Raw genomic sequence first — 20,999 nt, 5'->3', positions numbered from 1 at the left:
AAATCAAGTTTTTTGTCTTAGAAAGCGTTTTATTAGATGAGGACAAACTGAAAAGCTGCTATTTGAACATATATTGGTAATATATGTGTTCTTGCTCTTATAAAGTCTCCGTCTGATTTTTATTTTTTATTAGCGAAACACATTGCCTTGTGAATTTAAAATTGAAGCAAAAATTTCTAATGAGAAGAAGCAAATGCTTCTCATGCCTTTCGAGTGATAACTTTTCCTGTGTGTTGTAGGAACTTCTACTTTCCGAATGATTTGAAACTTGAGCTGGAGTACTGGGCTCAGTCGGGTGAGTTCACGAATGAGGAGCTGCACCAGCTGATGGTGGCAGAGAACAAACTGTACAAGGTCCACCCACAGAGTGGCACCCTACAGCCAGGACAATCTGTCGGCATCACCTTCACTTACCAACATCTGTTTCCTGGTAAGGAAATTGTGCTGTGGTGTTCACCGACGCTGAATAATGAGAAAGTTCATAACTATGCACTATCGACAGATAATGAGATCAATTTGATCATTTTTCATCACAGGTTATTTTCCTGAACATTTTTGACAGTTAAGTCTCCGGATCTTTGTGATCGTAATTTGGTTTCTCTCCTTTACAAGGATTTTTCTGCTGTTTTGTCCAAACATCAACTGGTATCCGAAAAGCCACTTTTCGAGTTCAGATCCCAAAATCTAATACAAAGGACTGAGAAAAGTTCAAAAATTCTGAATTTATTGGGGGTGCTGTTTCTCGAAGATCTGCTCGCTCGTTTTGAAGTCAACCAAAAAGGGGGGTCTGAAACCGAAAATTTTGCAAGCAACTTCTAATACACAGCGAGAATACTGATTGAACAGTTTTTTCGTTCCCAAAAAATTTTTGCTGAGATACTGAAATTTAGCTTCTATTCATTTCAAATTATATTTTTCGGTTATTTTATTGTGTACTTTACAGCTGTAAGGCAATTACTGCTATGATGTAGTTTTGGTTCTAGTGTTTGGTTTTTAATAAAGCATTTTTGTAGTATTGTAATTCGTGACTTGTCTTATTTTTAACTCGCCGTCTCCGTAATTTTCTTTCGACCATTTGATCACGATTTAAAATTTAATTTGTACCAAGTGTCAGGAAATGTGATTTCAACGATTTTCGATAGTATTTGATTTTTGTTGAAGTTATTTTTTTAGTGTTATTTTTTAAAAAAATTTAATCGCTGTCGAACAAAGTTTGAAGCAATTATTGTACGTTTTGGTCTTTTTATGCAAATTTTTTGCTTGACCGTTTTTGCGCTTATATTCTAGAACATTCTGTGACTTTTCAAGTATTTTTTTTACGCTTCACTTCTTCATTTTGTGTGATTTCAATTGCTTTCATTTTGAAATGAAGTTTGTTGCTAATATAAAATTGATTGTTAGCGTTTGAATATTAAACCCGTTGTAGCTTAGTGGTTAAGATGTCTGACTGCTATTCTGGAGGTCTCAGTTTCGAACCGCTGTGAGGTCTGAGTTTTTGCAGCCGTTAAATAATGTCCAAGCTATAACTCTAAATCAAATTGCACCTCGACTGTTGTTCGCGAGCAACCCATCCGATGTCTGTCTGTTTATGTTTGATTAATTGAAACATTTTCAACGGTAGACTAATTTTGATGCAAGGAATCCAAATTTGAAGTCGATTTGATCCCCGGCCGACCTTCAGGGGAATACCGCTGGTCGGTGCTGCGGGAGGCAAAATTTGAATTAGTCGTGGACTATTTGTAGCAGCTTTATTATTTTTTGGACGGTTGATGCAACTTTTTAAGGCTTTTTGATGGGTGCTTCTAAAGCTTCCGGGCGCCACCGGAAGTTGGTGCTTTGGGACAAGCGAATTCCGAAAACCAGAAGCTGCATTAAGCGGCCGAATAATTTCGAAATGGTACTTATGTGACAACTTGAGAAGGATAGTGACAAAAAATCCACAATAGTCAATTTTGACAAACTGGGATTCTCCGGTATGTGGCGCTTGCGACTCGAATGCAAAAGACTCTTAACGAAAAGTGTTAGAAGTCTAATTTTTGCTGGCAACTCGCTCCCACCCTACATCAGGAGAATGACATTTTGAGTTTCCCGCATCTTCGGGATGTTTGCAAGTGTGTGCGTGTATGTGTGTGTGTGTGTGCAATCGTTTCTCGTGTATTTTTGTGAGCTAGATCATGAGATTTTGTTAGTTTGTGCGTCTAGGGATTGAATTTTGGCGACGCAAATTGTTCTGTATTCATGAGCTCTGCCCTTGTACGTCTTACCCCTGAAGAACCCCTTGAGTCTGAATTCAGTTATTTCGGGAAAATTAGTTGATCGGCCTTTTTAACTGCAGGGCATTGAATGAAATGGTTTTAAAGGGGACTAACAATTTCGCCTTTTTTAAATATTAAGTTTAATTAGCAAACTAAAACCCGGGGTTTTCGACTGGGGTTGATTACCACTATTTGGTTTTGATAGCCCTAATGACTAATGGAGCGATAAGAACGTTTAAAGTAGCGATTTATTGTTTACTAAGTTCAAGTAGTTCTTTATTGTTTATTGAGCAAACAGTGTTTGATATGTAAAGCGTATGATATCATAAAACGAATTGGGTTTTTTAACAAAGAAGTTTAAAGGTCGATTACGTACTACTGGATTTTTACAATTGTTGACGGAATTTGAATGACAGAGCGTAAATTGTGGTTGACTCGTTTTGGACAGTAAACAGAGGCCTGCTACAAAATATGACATCTCAAATGCAAAACGCAATGTTTAATTAAGAGAGTAAGTTTTTTTCGCATAAGACAAGAGCGTGTTGGTTGAGTATAAATTGAAGCGACACACTCAGGAGGGAACGGAGGGACCAAGGGCCCAACAAAAGAGAGAGAAATTTAGAAGTTGATAAACTGAGCGATAGAAATTGAACTTAGCCGTTTAACGGGGCTAAAGATTTGGTGATATTCTTTCAAAACATTTAGTTTAGTGAGACTAAACTGCTGAAGAACTCTTTAAATGCAAAACCATTTGGAATATTGTGAGCATTTGATTTGAGTTGCTTCTGAGAATTGAACCAATGATTTTTTGTTATTATTATCTGAATTACTATTGCAAATTGTTGTGAAATTGTTCTTTCCAATATAGTACAATTAATTTCATACCTATGTTATCCATTTGACTAGATTTGTTATATAACACATTACAAGAATGGGTGAGGGGAACTAGCAGAGTTACAAAGTAACGCTGGCTTCACCAATTAAATAACTTTTGGTTTAATTTGTTTGATTGATCTTCTGGGCGGCAGAGTCCCCTCTCTGTGCAGCCTTGTCGAATTTCATAAGACGACTAAGTTTCCCTTAATTATTGTAGTCGTTTGTGTCCTTTTTAATGCAAAAATTTTGCTTGACGATATACTTTTTAGAGTTAGTTTGTCACATTTGAGTTCTTGTTTGTTATGTGATCTAAATCGGTCGATTTCCATAATTCTATGCAGATAAACGCAATTTTCTTCAGACCACTACTAAAGATGAAACATGCTTCAAAGGTTTTTTCAATTTTGTATCGGTCTGTGATATCCACGCCACAGGCTTCAGAATCGAGTACACGTTGATTTTTTGCTGACTTGGATTTAAAACATTTCCTTTTGCGAACGGTTCTAGAATAATGCTCCTGTTTTTTTCCAACTCTAGGTACGAACCGTATCCCTGTGTTGTTGAAGTTGAACAGAGGTCGAGAGATAGTGTTGAACTTTGTGGGTGTGACAGTTGAGCCCCAGAGGAGGTACCTGCACTTCGCATCTCCTGTCCATCAGTTCAGACCTGTGCCCATTGCTGGCACTGAGCCACCTCAACAGGTCAGAGATTATGTCTCAATTTGATTTGCTCAGTTCCTTAAGTGTTACTTTTAAACAATGGAAATCGAGGCCTTTTTCTGTTGTCTAGCTGTATTGCCTTTTGAAGTTTTCCCATTTTAGAAACTCCCCGAAGCCTTCCAAATTATTGCATGATTATTGTTATTTGGGGGGGGGGTCAGTATATTTTGGTGGAATGAGTCATTTTGTTTCTTTGGTTAATTCGAGCCTCCATTTTAGTTTTCTGATTTGCCAAATTTGGAAGTAAGTACAACCCTCAAACTGGCTGTTCTGTCTTTTCTGCTGTCAATATTTTAGATGTGCTGTAAACCTGACGGCTAATTATTAGAATAGCTAGTTAGCTTGTATACACATCAAATCAGTATCAGAATCAAACATCCACTTATTGTCGACCGCAACCCATACTAAAGTCACACGAAATTGTACATGGTCTAGTACAGCACCAGTTAACAAATACTATATAGTATTAAATGATAGTACACTTAAATATTGAAATGTGAAAATCTTAAGATGTCCGCCTAAGATGTGACAATTTAATTGCTGATATTTTGGAAAGCTTCAGATTATAATAGCATGTTATATTTTTTATAGTAATCGGTATGCTTTCTTCAAAACTGGTATCTTTATATTGCTCTCTTTGAAATCAATACTCAGTTAGACACCATTGCTCTCAATAGACTGAAGGATTCATGTGTTTTAGCTGTACGAATTCTACAATGGTGGATCTGTTCCTCTCAAGTGCTCCTTAGATCTCACTGCCTTGGATAGCTGCAAATCGGTATTCTTATTAATAGCCGCGAAGCGATAGCGGCTATTATTGGGGACATCGTGGTTTTTTTACAATTCAAAGAATTTGAATTGTATTGGTGCGCTGTTTTTACGACTCGAAGAGGAGTATTGGAGAAGTCCTTTTTAGGACTCGAAGAGGAGTATTGGAGAAGTCCTTTTTTTTAATCAATTTTATTGGAGTGAATTTTTAAGCGGGAAATGAAACGCGTGAAAAAATTTGGAGTGATTTGGTTGCTGAACAAAAGTGAAGAGCGGAGCGAAAAGAGAGTGGTTTTTTGTTCATACCGCTGTTTTTGAGAGAGCGAGAAATTGATGTGTGAAAAAATTTTCTCTGAGCGAGCGAAATTTTTTTGTTCACGTGCGGCTTTTAAAAGCAGTTTTTTTTTGCAATTTTTCTTGTTTATGAGGTCTGATTATGATATTGTATTGGATTTGAGCTCGTTCTGATAGGAATTGAAGGTTTCAAGTAGTTAATTTGAGTTTTATGCAAATTTGGAGGTTTTTGATCAGTTTTGATGATTTTTCGACGAAATTTAATATATTTTGGCCTTTTGTTTTGTTTTACTGCTTTAAGTGCAATTTGCATAGAAGCTCGTATCTCAAAGAATATCAGGGATATAAATTGATTACAATTTTGTTGGTATAAAACATTTTTTTCTGAAGAAAAATGACAGAAAAATAGAGAATTTTGTAACCACTTTTTTAATTTTTTGTTTTTTTTTGGTTATTTTCCATCGTAGACAATTTTTTTAGCTAGTTATGACTTGTCCATTATTTCGCGAGCATTTCATTGCTCTATTTGCTCAAAGTAACTTTATTTGGTTTTATTTTTTCTTGTAAAATTTAAAAAAACACCTTAAGTTTTCTCGTTTTGTTCAATTTCGTTTTAAATGTCGTTTCTATTCTTCCTCAACCTTTGATAGCATTTGGGGAGTTTTCTAGTGGAATTCAGTTGTTGTAGCTCTTTTGGATGTCTCTCATTTTGATTGATATTAGTTTTGAGTTGTTTTTGTTAAAGAAAATCGAGTAAATCAGAGCAAATTTTGGCCACTTTTTGTCTTTTTTCTAAGTTTTTTGCATATTTCTTCCAATTTAATGTTTTTTTTGTTGGTAACTTTTTCTCAATAAGGAGCATTTTCGTTGGTGTTGATTCTATGAATTTGCACTTGAAGGCTTAGCAGGGCAGTTTTCATTTAAACAAATTATACAAAACTCTGATTCGTTAAAGAGTTTTTCTTAATCTTTTTTTAGTTTGTTGTTTAACGTTTCTCTGCAAGTACTAGGTGGGCGATTGATCTAGCCAAATATATAACTAATTGATTCCTATGAGTTATGGATGGGAAGCTGCATGTTATCTTTTTGTAGAGAGTTTTGTTTGGATTTTTAGAGAATATTATTTTTTGCTTTTGTTCTTTGTCAAGTTTCCACTTCTCCAGTCTTTTCTTTGTGAATTGGTTACAATGTCTGTCGACTAGTAATATGCTGGTGATGCATCTGATTAGTGAGAATAGTCAGATTTCTACTTCGAGTCGTTTCCGGAATTCTTCCGGCTATGTTTTTTTTTAATCAATTTTATTGGAGTGATTTTTGAAGCGGGAAATGAAACGCGTGAAAAAATTTGGAGTGATTTTGGTGCTGAACAAAAGTGAAGAGCGGAGCGAAAAGAGAGTGGTTTTTGTTCTTTCCGCTGTTTTTGAGAGAGCGAGAAATTTACAGGCTAGAAATAGAAAACAAATAAATGAGCGGATATCATGTTTATGATTATCTTAAGAACTTATAAAGAGAAACTGAAATCTTGAAATGATGAACGCATTTATGAATAGATTTTCAGGTTTCTTTTTCTCCAATTCAAAATATTCAAGACTGATCATTACAAATCAGTTTGAGACAAGATCCAGTTGAACTTTTTTTTCGAAAAAATGTTACTGAATAATAAGCAGACATCAAAAGTTAGAGTTGAAGATTCTGTCAAGTTTTGTTTGGAAAGACGTTCAGTTCAAGTGTTTTTTTCATGTGCCCTAATGTTGGACAATTTCAATTTCTGAACAATTTAAATCAAGCCAGATGAAGAAATTTCTTTTTTCAGTGTTTTGACTAGTCGCAGAATTGGTATGAAAATAGTGTTTTTAGCTTTTTTATAATTAAAACACTGACGTTTTTATCAATCAATTTTTTCATGATGGTAGATTCTGTGAACTTGATGATTCGTTCAGATATGGATCACTTGGAGAAACTATGTTCTAAATTCAACCAAACATCAGTTGCGAAGAACGGTGCAGTGTTGAAAAAGATTTCTTTCGTTTTTTCCTCAATTGTTAATTTTTTCTCTCCCTGACTACAAACATCACATATCCGATCAATCCAGCTAAAATTATATTCAAACGCAACCCTTACCTATTTGGATGACATGGCTTTGGCTAATGATTTAGAGACTAAATTTTTTCTACTTTCTTGACGCTCAATGTAGCGGTTTCGACTAATTGAAGTGGAAATCTATAAAAGACGTTATGTCCTACTGCTAATCAACATGAGACCAAGCCCGTTATTATGCTGGCAAAATCTTCCTGGAAACAAAAAGTCAGAGTTAGTGTTTTGTACAGCGTATTTTTGCTGGAATCTGTACAAGAAAAAAATGATTTTCTACTCTTTCCAAAAATTATTTCTGATTAATAGCCGCGAAGCGATAGTGGCTATTATTGGAGACATCGTGATTTTTTACAGTTCAAATAATTTGAATTGTATTGGGGCGCTGTCTTTTTTATAGATCTGTTCACACATTTTCATGATTTTTGAAGTCAAATTGGAGTAGTGAATTTGGTCACACCGAAACAGGAAATGAAATTTTTTCACTCTGATTTTAAAGTAGATTGAGAAAACGGTGCTGAACAAACATTCGCTTTCTCGATAGTGGTTTTTGTTCATATGCGGCAATTTCACTTTGATTTTTACTATTTTTTCGATCTTTTGGATAGGATTTTTCTCTAAATGGTATTCCTAATCCATTCATATTTCATAGAAGGCCTGGTTTTTTAATCAATTTTCTCTTTCTCGCTAATTGCTTTTTTTCACATGCGGCATTTTGACGTTGATTTTCAGTTTTTTAAATTTTTTTGATCTGATTTTTTTGGAAATGTTTTTCCCAATTCACTCAGTGTCTAGTTTTTGTTTAGTCAATGAAAATTCTTTGAATTTTACGTCAGGACTTGTCCTGCTATGTTTTGTAATGCGTCGTCTTCATCGATGATTTTCGCGATCATTGACTTTTTCAATTTAAGTGACTTCTACTGCTTTGCAATTAAAATTTGTGCGTGACGTCATTTGTTCTGCTTTTAGGTCGCTTGCGTGACTTACGTTACTCAAAAGTTTGACTTCTGAACCCACCTAATGATTTTCAATTTTATGAATATTTACTAGCTAAAGATCAATAGTGTGCATATAAGTAGTGCCAAACGCATATACCCTAATTCTCGAGTATTAGATTCTTGAGTTTTGATTTCGAATTTTACTTTTGAAAAAGCTCTTATTAGGGTTTTTTCCTAATAGAGCGTATGTGGCTCATAAAAATGACAGTCCCAATCTAATCCAAAAAGTCTAGTGGTCTATTAAAGGACTGGTGTTAATCTGTCTATCCTATTGTTTTAGTTGTTTCAATTCCTTGGAAGGCCACAAGGGTCTATCGCGGCTATTTTCCGACAATCTTCTGGCTATGTTTTTTGTTTAATTTTTGTTCAGAGCTAAAACATGATGATAATTTCTTTATATTTATTGTTAATTGAAATGCTAGTCAACAGAGGTCAAAAGAAAGCTTAAAATAGAAATTTACCTGAATTATCAGGGACAAATAACAGAATGGGGAAGTGAAAAAAATCATCATTTTAGTTTTTTCTTTGAGACTTTGTTTTCTGTTTTTCTTTTCTCAAGTATCACATATTTGGCCAACTCTTATTATGTAAATCAAAAAATGAACAGCGGTTCTATAATTAGGTTATATAATTAGCGTGAATTCTCATTTTGCAATTTTCTCAGTTATTTTCCAAGAACTTCTGATATCTTTCCTAATTCAAAACTTGATAATAACGTTCCTGTACTTTTTCATTTAATTCAAATAGTCGTTGATTTAAAGGACCTATTTAGCACATAAAACAGCTTGCTCAAGAAGCAAGAGACCAGAAGAAAAGTATTTATAAATTTTTTTGAATTTTTTCTCGTTCTCTAGAGAAGTTGTTAGGCTGAAAAACATGCACCATTCACAGTTAAAAGTTGGTATCATTTAAGAAAATTTGGAAAATGCCTTGCCTAATTGGTAAGAAAAGCAGTAGTTGAGGCCTAATTTTTTAAATATATTATTATAAAATATTTTACTTAATTCATTGCTGACATGGTTCTAATTTAAATCAACAGTCCACTTATTGAGTTTACCGTCCCCTTCCTGTTCTTTAATATCGTCAATTTCTTTCTTCTTTTTTCGTCAACTCAGGCAAATTGTTCGACTCCCCTCTCAATGTGAGTCGAGAAGAATCAATTAATATATAAAGTCTCCTCTCATTGGGTGGCATAATAGTTCAGGTTCAAAATTGAAGCAATCATTCTGCGAGATTATCACTCAATTTATTCGGCTTATATAGATCTTCCAATTCCTGAAGCCCAAACTCCTGAAACATTGCCGAACAAACTTGTACTTTCTTGAACTTAGCTTTAAAAGTATTCAGCTTCGCGTATAATTCGAAATACAAAACTACGGTAAGGGAAAAATTAAAGCTAAGTACGGGTTTACTTTAATATCCCTCAGCGATTCTTTTTAACTTTTTACCTTACCGTAGTTTTGCATTTCGAAGCTGTTCATTTAATTTACCTTCTCTGTGTCAGGAGAACTTCAACTGCAGTATCTTCGAATGTCTGGACAAGGAGCTCTACATTGAGCCAGGGAGAAGTTGTGCTCTCAGATGGATTTTCAGACCAGTTGAGGCCAAACTATACTCTGTGGAAGTGCCTGTTATAATTGAGGACGGAGAGACAGCTCTCATCTACTTTGAGGGTAATTTTTACCCAAAAACTCAGTTATGGGTTGCTTCTATAGTTTTGACATATCTTAGTTGGACAATTGAATCTTGGGTAATCAAGCAAATAATCAGTCAAAGTCATTGGGCAGAATAACACTCCTTTGGACAATTCCCGTTCTTCATCAATTGGTATCTATCGTATTTTGCAGAGTTTTGTAACATAAACCTAATTGGCTTATACAAGTCTTTCCGCTCACATAACCACACAATCGGTTATAGTCACGTCTCATTTAGTGACAAAAGAAACCCTTACTCCCTCCAGTTGGGTGAGAAGGATGCATTTGAAGAGAAAACTGCACATTGTTTTGACATTGTTCTGCAATGTCAAAACAATGTGCAGAGTTTTCTCTTCATTCGGTAGCTACCATTAGGGCTATTATATTGTAATTGACCAAAATTGTTGAAATTATCTGCCATTAAAATGAAACACAGAAAGGAAGAAAGTAAGCATTTATTTTGCTTCTTAATAAATAATAAATAGCGGGAATAAGCAAATGGAGCGTCAAGTTTCCGTCACAAACTTAGCCTGTGTAATGTACTTTATTTTGACTTCCAATTCAGTATCTCACCTTTGATGACTACCTGATTACAATACCTCATCAATAAACGGGTTTACTTTAATATCCCTCAGCGATTCTTTTTAACTTTTTTCCCTTACCGTAGTTTTCGATGTGACATCTCTGTCTTGAAATCGTTTCTATCTGAAATTCTTGTAATCTGAAATCTTTTCTTGAGAAATGTGTTCAGGCATGGGTTACGACAAGCGGGAGATAGGCGAGAGAGGGGTGGAGAACCAAGAGGACACCCTTGATTCCATCCCAACAAGGCAGATTGTGTCCAAGCCAAGACAGGAAGTCTTTCTTTCCGAGGAAAGAGTCAAATTCGGGGACTTGCCTTTGTTCACGCGGGGACGCAGGATTGTTTGTCTTTCTAATACTTCCTACACTGATACAATCAAGTTCGAATGGCAGCCAAATAATGATCCACACAGCAAGGTCTTTTCAAATTTGCACAATACGAAGAGCTCGGAATTTTTACACAAAATTATTTTATAACTGATTATTTCATCTCATGTGAAAGTCTATGACTGCATTAAATTCATCAAAGTATTCAATGTATTCAATCATCCAAACCTGATATTTGCAAGTTTGCACATTTCGATGTTAGTGGGCTTAATTTATGTAAAAAAAGAATCACTGAATTTACAAAATCAATCGCCCGAGGAATTTATTTCTAGATGATTACAATCTAATTAGAAAATCTTGGTTCATAAACGATCATTGCTATCAGTTCAACCCATGCAATCACCCATGCAATCACACTCGTTTCCTTTTCGGAAAAATTGTTTGAGGTAAAACTTCCTGTTCTGGGCAATCAAATTTCACCCGCCTCTGAAATAAGCGACATGGAAAATGTAGAGTAATTAATTATTAATTATCGTATATTGTAATGGACAAAATATGAGCTTTTCATGTTAATGTAACGATGAAAGCAATGTGAATGTCATACTTTTTTAAAATCGAAAAGTCAATCAGTTTGTATGTATTTGTAATTACATTGGATGATTTCAGTGTGTACGTATCTCTCCTCTCAATGGGAGTCTGGGTCCAATGGAGTCTTGTATGTTCAGAGTGACCTTCACCTCAACTGGATTCCCCTCATTCTACAACCTAGACTTCACTTGCCAGGTCACTAATCCGAATCAACTATCAAAATGTTCTTCTTCCCGCTCGATTATAAATTCAATCAATTTATTCGCACGTATGCACGTATCCGTCACAAACTTAATCTGTGAAATGTACTCCATTTTGACTTCTAATTGAATATCTCAACTTTGATCTTATTACAATACCTTATCAATATACGGGTTTACTTTAATATCCCTCGGCGGTTCTTTTTAAGTTTGCTTTTCCCTTACCGTAGATTTCGATGTGTCATCTTTTTCGAGCATACGTGCGCATGCTAAATTTTCCGTTTCTTCTAAATAGATCAATGTTTTAATAGGTGCCGGTTTTGGGGAAGCTCACGTGTGTTATAATCATTGGTTGTTCTCAGGAAATAACATGGTTTAACTAGTCCTTCTTTGCGTTCATCTTTAACTAAAATTGAGTTGAACTTGCAATATTGATGCATGCCACGAAATAGCAATGACTACGACTCTTCGATGGTTTCAACAAGGTTTTGCATATGAACTCTCAGTCATTAAAAAATTACAACAACAGCGTTTTTAGAAATAACTGTAAGTTATTTAGAGTATCGCTGACATGGTTTAACTCATGGTTTTTTCATCAATTGCTTCCGTCTTTTTCGTTTACTCAGGCAATTTGTTCAACTCCCCTCTCATTGGGTGAGCCGAGAAGAATCAATTAATAAATTAAGGCCCCTCCCATTAACAGAGTTAGTAAGCTATTGTTATGGAGTACGACACGACATAGCCTGTTTAGATAGTGAATTCTTCTCAAATGGCCCGCTACGAGTGGGATCTTGATTACTGGAAACAGATCAAGTCACAGCAAGAGCAGGAGTTCACCATCACAGAGAGGAATGTGAGTGAGATAAAGAGGATAGGAGTGGGAAGTGGTGGTAGAAGTAACAGTTGTGGAGGTAACGGGAGTGGCAGTGGGGGAGAGGCTGGTGGTGGTAGTGGTCAATTGAGGCATGTGAGACTGAAGAACGCGACTCCTCCTTTAACCCCGTCTGACCTCGACTTCAAGCACTACGAGGTAAGATGTCTTTCAACTTTTTATTGCAGATCTTTCATCGATGTCTTCATACTTTATCGTACAGCTTTCGATTTATCTAAGTTCACGGATAATACTAAAGGCTGTATGTAGCCATATTGCGTTTATCTTTACTTTTTTACAGTTCAAACAATTTGAATTGCATCGGGGTGCTGTTTTTTACGACTCGAATAGGCGTTATTGCTTTCTGTTTTTTTAGGACTCGAAGAGGAGTGTCGGAGAAGTGTCTTTTTTTAATCGATAATTCTCTGCGAGTGAAATTGGTGTAGAAAGTGAAACGCATGAGAAACGTCGTTTTATTGCTGATCAATTACGAAAAGTGGAGTGAAAAGTTTTTGTTGATACCGCCAGTTTACGAGTGAATTTTCTCTAAGCAAGCAAATTTTTCTGTTCATGTGCAGTATTTTGTTTTTATTGTCGCTTTCTGCTTTAAGGGTTTGATGTCGCTATAATAATAATATTAAGGTTTCTTTAACTGCGTTTTGAAGTTTATAAGGAAATAATTGATTTTAGGCAAATTTGGAGGTTTTTCAACTCTTTTTCAAATTATTAGACTATTTTAGCAGTATTTGTGTTAATGTTTCGTTTTTCCCTCTATTTGGAACTGAATATACTGCCCATACTTAAAAGTATTTTCAATTACCAGTTTGTTACAGTTTTGGTGTCATAAAGCAAACTTTCGAGAAAAAAATCACTACAGATTTTGAACATTTTTTTTCAATTTCTGGCAGTTTTTCTCATTTTTTTCAGAATACAAGTGTTTGAGCCTGTTATCACTTGCGTATTATTGTGTTCATCATTGGATGATAACAGGCTCACGAATGAATGTTTTTAATTGATAGCTGCCGTCAGCCTCTCAACGGCTATTACTTTGGCGCTCCCCTTTTTTAATTCGCTTTACCTTTTGATCACGTTTATCGTTTTGCATAAGTCACGTGCACGTTTGACTTCTGACTTACCTCACTGTTTCAATGGAATGGATTTTAAATTCTTTTACGCAGTGATTTACGTCATGGGATTCTTCCGGCTATGTTTTTCTGATCGACAATTTTTTGGAGTGTTTTCAAAATAGTATATAAAACAGAATGCCGCACGTAAAAACTAAGTGTTTTTTGTCAAATTGATTAAAGAATTCAACGAGAAGAGGACAAAATTTGTTTTTGTTCTTGTTGTTTTTTAAAGAGAGCGAGAAAACTAGGTGTGAAAAAATATCGCTTAACGAGATAGATTTTTTTGTTCAGGTGCGGTATGTTTTCAGTTTTTTTTGCTTATGTTCGTTTTTTGCCCTGAAGTGTTTCCACTAAGCTCTTTTTGAAGTTCTTAAGTTGTTGTCTGGGCGTTGTGTCTATTTTCGGTAGGCATTTTGTGATTGACTATCTTTTTTGTAACTGTTATAGTGATTTCTATCCGTTTTTATCGAGTTCTCAATTAGTTTCATTTTTCTCTGTCGAAATGAGTTGAGTAGCAGACGTTGTTCTTTGCAATGTTTCTTAAAAATATGGGTTTTATACTTTTTCGTTGATATATTATAAAGTAAATTTTAGTTACCTGATTGGGACTTTTTTGTTAAAATCTCTCAAACAAAATTTGTAGCAATTATATTTGTCCTGTACTCTTTTTATGCTGTTTACTGCTTGACCAATTTTTGTCTGTCTGCTTTACTTATCCTCCTGTAAAATGGGATAACAGGTAACGACCGGACGGCTCTGAGTTCTCTTAGAGCCTCACGCCTTATTAGTCTCTAGGAATTCGATTCACCAAAAGTGCTTTGAGGAGACAGTCTCATGGTGTGAAGTGCGGTTCTGTATCTTTACAGTTTGACCCCTTTAGTCAACCCACTCATTCTCCCCTCCACCACAACACTCACTCAGTCCACCCTCCTCTACCTAACGATTTAGACCCCCTCGTCCGGCCCTTCCAACCCTACTCCCATCACTCGACCAGCCCCTACTCCTCTGCCCCAACGCTGGAATCCCTAAGCCCCAGATAGATACTTCCAAAGCCAACTCTCGTTGGTCTTCTGAGAGCGATTTACCCGACGTTAGTTGGTTATTTTGATATAACTATTTTAAATGCAACCAAGGTTTTGAAACATTTTTTAAAATGAATTTTTAATTGTTCAGTTTCAGTTTTTGCTCTTTTTGGACCTTGAGGAAGAATTAGCTGATTGATCAAAGTTAATTTCATTGAGATACGACTGATCTTTTTCTTATCTTGTTGGAAAACATTTTTATTTAAAAACCATTGAAACCACGTTTTGAAACTGTTTTTTTTTGTATAAACTATGTGATTCCGATTCTCCAGAACGTAGTTACAAGTCGGAATTTACCGTCGGATTCGTTTTGTTAAAGGAAGAAATTTTGTTTGTATGGGTGTAACTTTTTGGCGGTTTGGTTCTGGTATGAAGGAATGCTTCTTTTAATAGTAGTGTCCATAGCTGTTCTCATAAACAGCGACAAGCGTTTATTTTTGAGTTAATTTTAATCGGTATAGTACATAGTTTTTTTGGAGTTTTCCACCAATTTTTCCGTCTTTCAAAGAGATTAGAGAAGAGTTCATTCTGAATGCTGACGTCAAAATCTAAGTGGATGACTGTGAGTGTGGTCAGCTTCCTTCGACTCGTTTCTGGAATTGTTCTGGCTATGTCTCTTTTTTAAAGATCTTAATGGTTTTCCAATCGATTGTACTATTCGTTTTCGGGATGACTTTTTGTCATTAAATGTTAATGTTGAGGAGCCTCAAAATGATTTTTTTAAAAGAAGAGCCTCAAAATGAAGAGCTTCCTCATTTTCATAATTTTTGAAGTCAAATTGAAGTGATGATATTGGCCACACCGAAACGGGCCGGGGAGCGAAAAGAAAAAGCGAGTGGTTTTTAAGGAGCGTGAAATTTTTCACGCCAATATCCCAGTAGAGAGAGAAAAAAAATGTATGAACAAGAATTCCGTTTCGCTAGTGGTTTTTGTTTACATGCCTCAATTTGGATTGCGTTTCTGTTCTTCTTCAAGTTTTTTTTACCGGATTGACCTAAATGGTTTTTCCATTTTTTCCCAGTTCATTCCAGGTCTAATTTTTTGTTCAGTCAATGAAAATTTTTTGAATTTTATTTCAGGACTTGTTCTGCTGTTTTCTTGTTTGGTCTTCTGACGAGCGTTTGTTTTCACGACAAGCGTAAGAATTAAATGTTGCAGAACAATTTTCATATTTGACAATAAGCCGAACATCCGAATCCATCGGCATATATTGCTCGTCCCAAATAAATGGAATTTCTGTCGGTGAGTTTTTATGTAATCATTTAAAATGTATCATTCTCTAGAGACGTTCCTTGCTTCTGTTGATTTGATAGATGGCTTTCTGTAAATCTTTTTCACCAGTAAATCTTATGCTTTCTGTCCATGGCAGTCAATAAAGAATTAATTGTGAGTAATGTATATTTGAGTTTATCTATTCAGGTTTAGTTTTCACTGGTCTCAAAGCTATTAACCAAAGAAACATCATTTTCAGACTCTGCCTCCCATTAAGAAGACGAGAGGGGACAAAGATCACCGGAAGTCAAACCGTAGACCACGTGAGATAGTGACAGAAGACGGTTGTGAGCTGTGGATGAAACCGATCGCCCCAAAACCTTTCGTGCTCCATTTGGGAGTCACTGCTAGAACACACAATGTACAAGAGTTTGAGGAGACATTCGGAACTGTTTCTTCCTTCTTCGTCGACAGGTATATTGACTCTCCCCACTTATAACACACTGAGTTAAATCTTATATTTTATAATTATCTTAGTTCTGTTTTGCGTTCTGTTTAAATTAAGTACAATCGATTACCTTATATCTTGTTAATTGTTGAGTGGTACCTAAAGGATAACATGATTGTTTAAATTAAGTGCCGTTGGTTACTTAATACCGTGCTAATTTTTGACCTGTACCTAATTGTTCAGATTATACTAATTATTGGATACTTAGGGTAATTTGGAATTGTGTAAAATGGCAGGTTGGGTAAAATGGTTTTGGGTAAATTGTCCTGACACCGCTGCTAACCGCCAAGTTTCCTGTTCTTTCAGAGAACAATTCATTGCCGAATTTGATTAAAATGCAGTTAGGGGACAAAAACTTTTGATCAAAACTTCATTCCACATAAAAACGTTGAAATATGTACAAAATCGTTGGTAACATGATACCTATTCACTGCAATGATAATATTGCTACTTTTATACTAAATTGACCCATGCTAATCTTGACGTCAGTTGTAAATTTCACAACGTAATACAGTGGGAAACATAAAACGGGAAAAAGTTATATTCGTCGCCTTTGTATATCTGATGATGTCTGCTGCGCCTATTCAAAGATTGGTATCTTATCAACTGTCCATTTAATTTTGGATGTAATTGTGATGGAATTTAACGCCTTGTTCACACATTACGCATTGTATATGACAAATGACTGTTGCCAGATTTCTGAGTCGGTACAATCTGATGTAAGTATATGATCTCATACCTCAGTTTATAATATCAAATAGTTTGTAAAATCAATCGATCATTTTGGGGTTGCTGATATGAAAACAATTAAAGGAAAATGTATTTTAGTTGAGTTTAATAATATTGTAATGCTAATTTGAGTTAGAAAATGTTCTTAAAATTACCAATGTACCCTGTTTCAAGTAGTGTGAAGCTTACCATTTTAGTTTTTAGTGTGTTGTAACTTAGATTACAGTAACTCGAACAAGTTTTGTATTAGGGATCTTCTAGCTTGACTTTGTGAGCTTTCTTGGTCGCCATTTTTTCCAATATATTATTGATTTTTTTCGATGGAATGTCTGTTTAGTTCTTTAAAAGTAGTATAACGTGAGCAAAGCTGGGGGGGGGGGGGGGTAAAAGGAAGTACCTATGTATTAACATTAGGTATAGCCTCCTACCCTCCAATTTCCAAAGATGTACCTCCTCACAGCATGATACCAAAGCTGTTCACACGAAGGGGATTAGCAAGATAATCCTTCAATAATAATTTAGGATGACTCATTTACAGTTACGTACGACTTTTCAAAAATGTACCTCACAGCATGACACCCAAGCTGTTCACACGAAGGGGATTAGCAAGATAATCCTTCAATAATAATTTAGGATGACTCATTTACAGTTACGTACGACTTTTCAAAAATGTACCTCACAGCATGACACCCAAGCTGTTCACACGAAAGGGATTAGCAGGATAATCCTTTAATAATAAATTAGGATGACTCATTTACAGTTACGTACGACTTTTCAAAAATGCACCTCACAGCATGACAGCTTACGTGATTTTCAAAAATGTACCTCACAGTATAATACCCAAGCTGTTCACACTAAAGGGATTAGCAAGATAGTGTCTTAACATCAAACTAATAAGGTCATTTTCCCACCATAAGTGTAAATGAGTCATCCTATCTATTTTAATATTAAAACATTACCTAGATAATCCCCCATTGTGTGAACAACTTGGTGTAAAAAAGTACAATTTTTTATTTTTGATTTTTACAGATTTTTTACAATTTTTTAAATCAATTTTTTATTTAAAATAGTGTTTCACTGTGTCGTTTTAAACTGATGTTCCAATTTTCCGATTTCAGAAAAAGTTGTATTATTGTTTTGAAAATGTCTATTTCTTTTTTTTTAACCAATCACATAATCTGTCAGATCTGATTTTGGAATGTTGATGCTGAAAAACATTTACGATTCATTTTGTCTTTTGTCTTGGTTGAACAAAGTAGCCTAAAGAAAATGCAAAATACTCCAATTCTTCCTTTACTTCCTTCAACATCTTTTCTTTCTACTTTTCATTCAGATTTAGATTACGCTCCTATCACGGAAGCATCAATATTTAAAACGGTAGTAACCGATAACAATTTGGAATTATCTTTTGAGGTGGATTGCACTAGAGTAACAATTAAAACTCAGACAACTAGCTTGACACTTCCGAAGGATTTGTGGAGAACTTTAGAGGCAGCTAGACATCATAACCTCCACCTAGCCGAAGAAAAAGTCAACAATTCATTGCTTTCTCTCCAAACTTATTTTCAAGCTATTGAAAGAATTCGAAAAGAACAAGGGTTTCACCCCTTGAAAGACAGCAAAGGTATTATGTTCCCGTACTCTCGTGACATAAATCACTACGGTGTTTGGTGGGTAGAAGACATGTTCTCCAAGCATGCGGACTCATTTTCTAAAAAACCAGAAGCCTTCAATCTACCCGATTTCAAAGACCTTATTCTTCCTCCGATCCAGGAAACTGACAATGAAGAGACTCAATCATCTCATCAAAATATTCCTTTCTCGAACTATAGGTGTTCACCAATAGAATAGAGAAATAACTCGCTTTTGTTCGATGCTAAAATTTCCCTCACGTGACTAAATATAGAAAAAGCAACTTTGGCATCACGTGATGTTACTAAAAATAGAAGTGACATAACTATTACGTCATGATGCACGCTCTATTTTCATTGGTTACGAATTATTTTATAACATCTCATTGGATACGAAGTTTATTTTTCGCTACTGTTCTCGTTCTTACTTAAATTTCATTGGTTCAAGATATCAAGCCCTTTCTTGAAGACAATTCATTCATTTGTTTCTTTCCACTCTCAATATTCAGTTACCCTTGTATTCTCAACTTTTCTACTTTAAAAACTCATTTTTACTTACTGATGGATCAAAGCTCAGTCTCACCTAACTCCAAAAAACAATTCTCCTTTCCCATCCGAAAACGAAATTACAAGGGAAAACCAGTTGTTCCCTCTCCACAGTTTGATTACCACAATGAGAGCATGTTTTCTCTATTTAAAGAGATGAACGATAAAAAAGACAACACCGACTCAAAACCAAATGAGGAGCACGATGGAAGAAACAACTGTTGGTCCTTTCAAGAATACGGTAACCGGAAGTTTCAAATCAGCATCCCAGAGGAAACAATCCACACAAACTCTAACTGGACTCACTTGAAATATTTCGCGAAAATGTGGAAAGTGAATGTTCTGCATCAATTTCTGATGCTATCGGCCAGAGAATTGAAGCTTGTTATTGAAAAGATACCTGAGATGATAAAAGAAGCACTACTGTTCGAACCTACTGTAGGTACTGCGAAGCTGGTGATTGACGAAACTGTGTTCCAACCAACTGATGTTGAGGAAAAAGCAAAATTTGATGTGTTCTGGGAGGTGAGTGAGACTGCTCGACGGAAGGTGTGTGTAACTAGAATATTTTTCCAAGATGACACGAATCGATGTTATTTCACAATCAAGCTGTTCACACGAGGGACTGAAAAGGACAGTTTTAGAAGGAAATGCTTTCTTTCGGTCAGAACTGGTGAGATGGAGAAAATACACAGAATGAGTGATGAAATTATTTCAGTGCTGAACAAAGTCAAAAACCAAAAAAGATCGCAAAGTGCATAACAGTAATTGTAAATTTTTTATATTGTATGTTGTGATGTTTGTATTTAATCACTTTTTAAAATTTAATGTTCCAGAACAGTTGCTTGATATGAACATTGAGGAAATTGTAGCGTGAGAGAAAGAAATCAGTAAACTTTTTGTTGGAAATACAAAACGCAAAAATTATTTTTTGGCTGTCTGTCGAAGCTTGAACAAAAATGTAGATCTGGATAAAATCAACAGAGAAGCTCCGTTTGGGGGACTAATAGGAGTTGGTGACTCAAAGTTAGAAAAACTTCTCAATTGGTCAAAAATTTTTCGATTACATGCTACATTTCATGATGCCGCAGGATACCTGAAAACAAATCTAAATATCGGCCCTGGATATTGTTACATGGTTCCATTTTTTAATTCTATATTGAATTTTTGTTTCTTGGGACATATAACAGGTCTTGCATATTGTTGTTTTTTGAAAATGTCACCACGATTCCAATTTATCAAAGTGTGAATCATTATTTCCTAAAGACGAACAAAAATCAGTTGCTCTCTAATGACAGATCATCTCAATCACGCATCTGACTTTATTTTTGATAATAACAATCAAGAAAGACCTCCTTGGAAAATCTGTGGTCGCACTTGCTCTCGAACAGCTTTTTTGTCAATATTTCAGTGCTTAGTTGTATTAGTACTGCTTCTGTTTTCAATTATTAATCTTATTTTTGCTAGAACTTGTGACGAACGAACAGTTTGGATTGCTATTCTTTCAAGTGCCGTTGGTTATATACTTCCTAATCCCAGAACATAAAATGAAAAAAATCATTTCGACAAACGAACGAATTTTGATGTATCTTGTTGGTCCTTCCGGATCTGGAAAAACTGTTTTTATCAATGATATGCTACGAATGAAAACTTTTCAACCATCATTTGATCGAATTTTATACTTTTATAAGCACTTTCAGTCAATTTGCGGCACAATGATGCAATCAATTGCAGACATAGAATTCATTCAGGGAGTTGACTTTGATTTAATCGATAACTTACCCGCTGACGGCACTAAATATTTACTTATATTCGATGATTCATTGGACATTCTTTCCAAGTCGGAAAAATTCAACGGAATTGCGACAGCCGGTAGACATCGAAACCTAAATTGTGTATAT

At 35.3% G+C, this 20,999-nt stretch overlaps 1 protein-coding gene across 1 annotated transcript; it reads left to right on the top strand.

Moving 5' to 3' along the window:
• The first annotated feature begins 244 nt into the window (after positions 1 to 244).
• On the top strand, positions 245 to 16,183 carry LOC142357232 (cilia- and flagella-associated protein 65-like). The gene is made up of 9 exons (XM_075408889.1): positions 245 to 430; positions 3,669 to 3,832; positions 4,070 to 4,093; positions 4,551 to 4,628; positions 9,506 to 9,674; positions 10,447 to 10,694; positions 11,271 to 11,387; positions 12,144 to 12,422; positions 15,944 to 16,183. Exons 1-9 carry the CDS (start codon positions 328 to 330, stop codon positions 16,181 to 16,183), a joined length of 1,422 nt encoding a protein of 473 aa, XP_075265004.1. The 5' UTR covers positions 245 to 327.
• Positions 16,184 to 20,999: the final 4,816 nt, after the last annotated feature.

Source organism: Convolutriloba macropyga, unplaced genomic scaffold (assembly GCF_964194025.1).
Source record: "Convolutriloba macropyga unplaced genomic scaffold, txConMacr16.3 SCAFFOLD_3244, whole genome shotgun sequence".
NCBI classification, from domain to species: Eukaryota; Metazoa; Xenacoelomorpha; order Acoela; family Convolutidae; genus Convolutriloba; species Convolutriloba macropyga.
The sequence above is the reverse complement of the archived record's forward strand: the minus strand, read 5'-3'. Positions and strand labels throughout refer to the sequence as shown.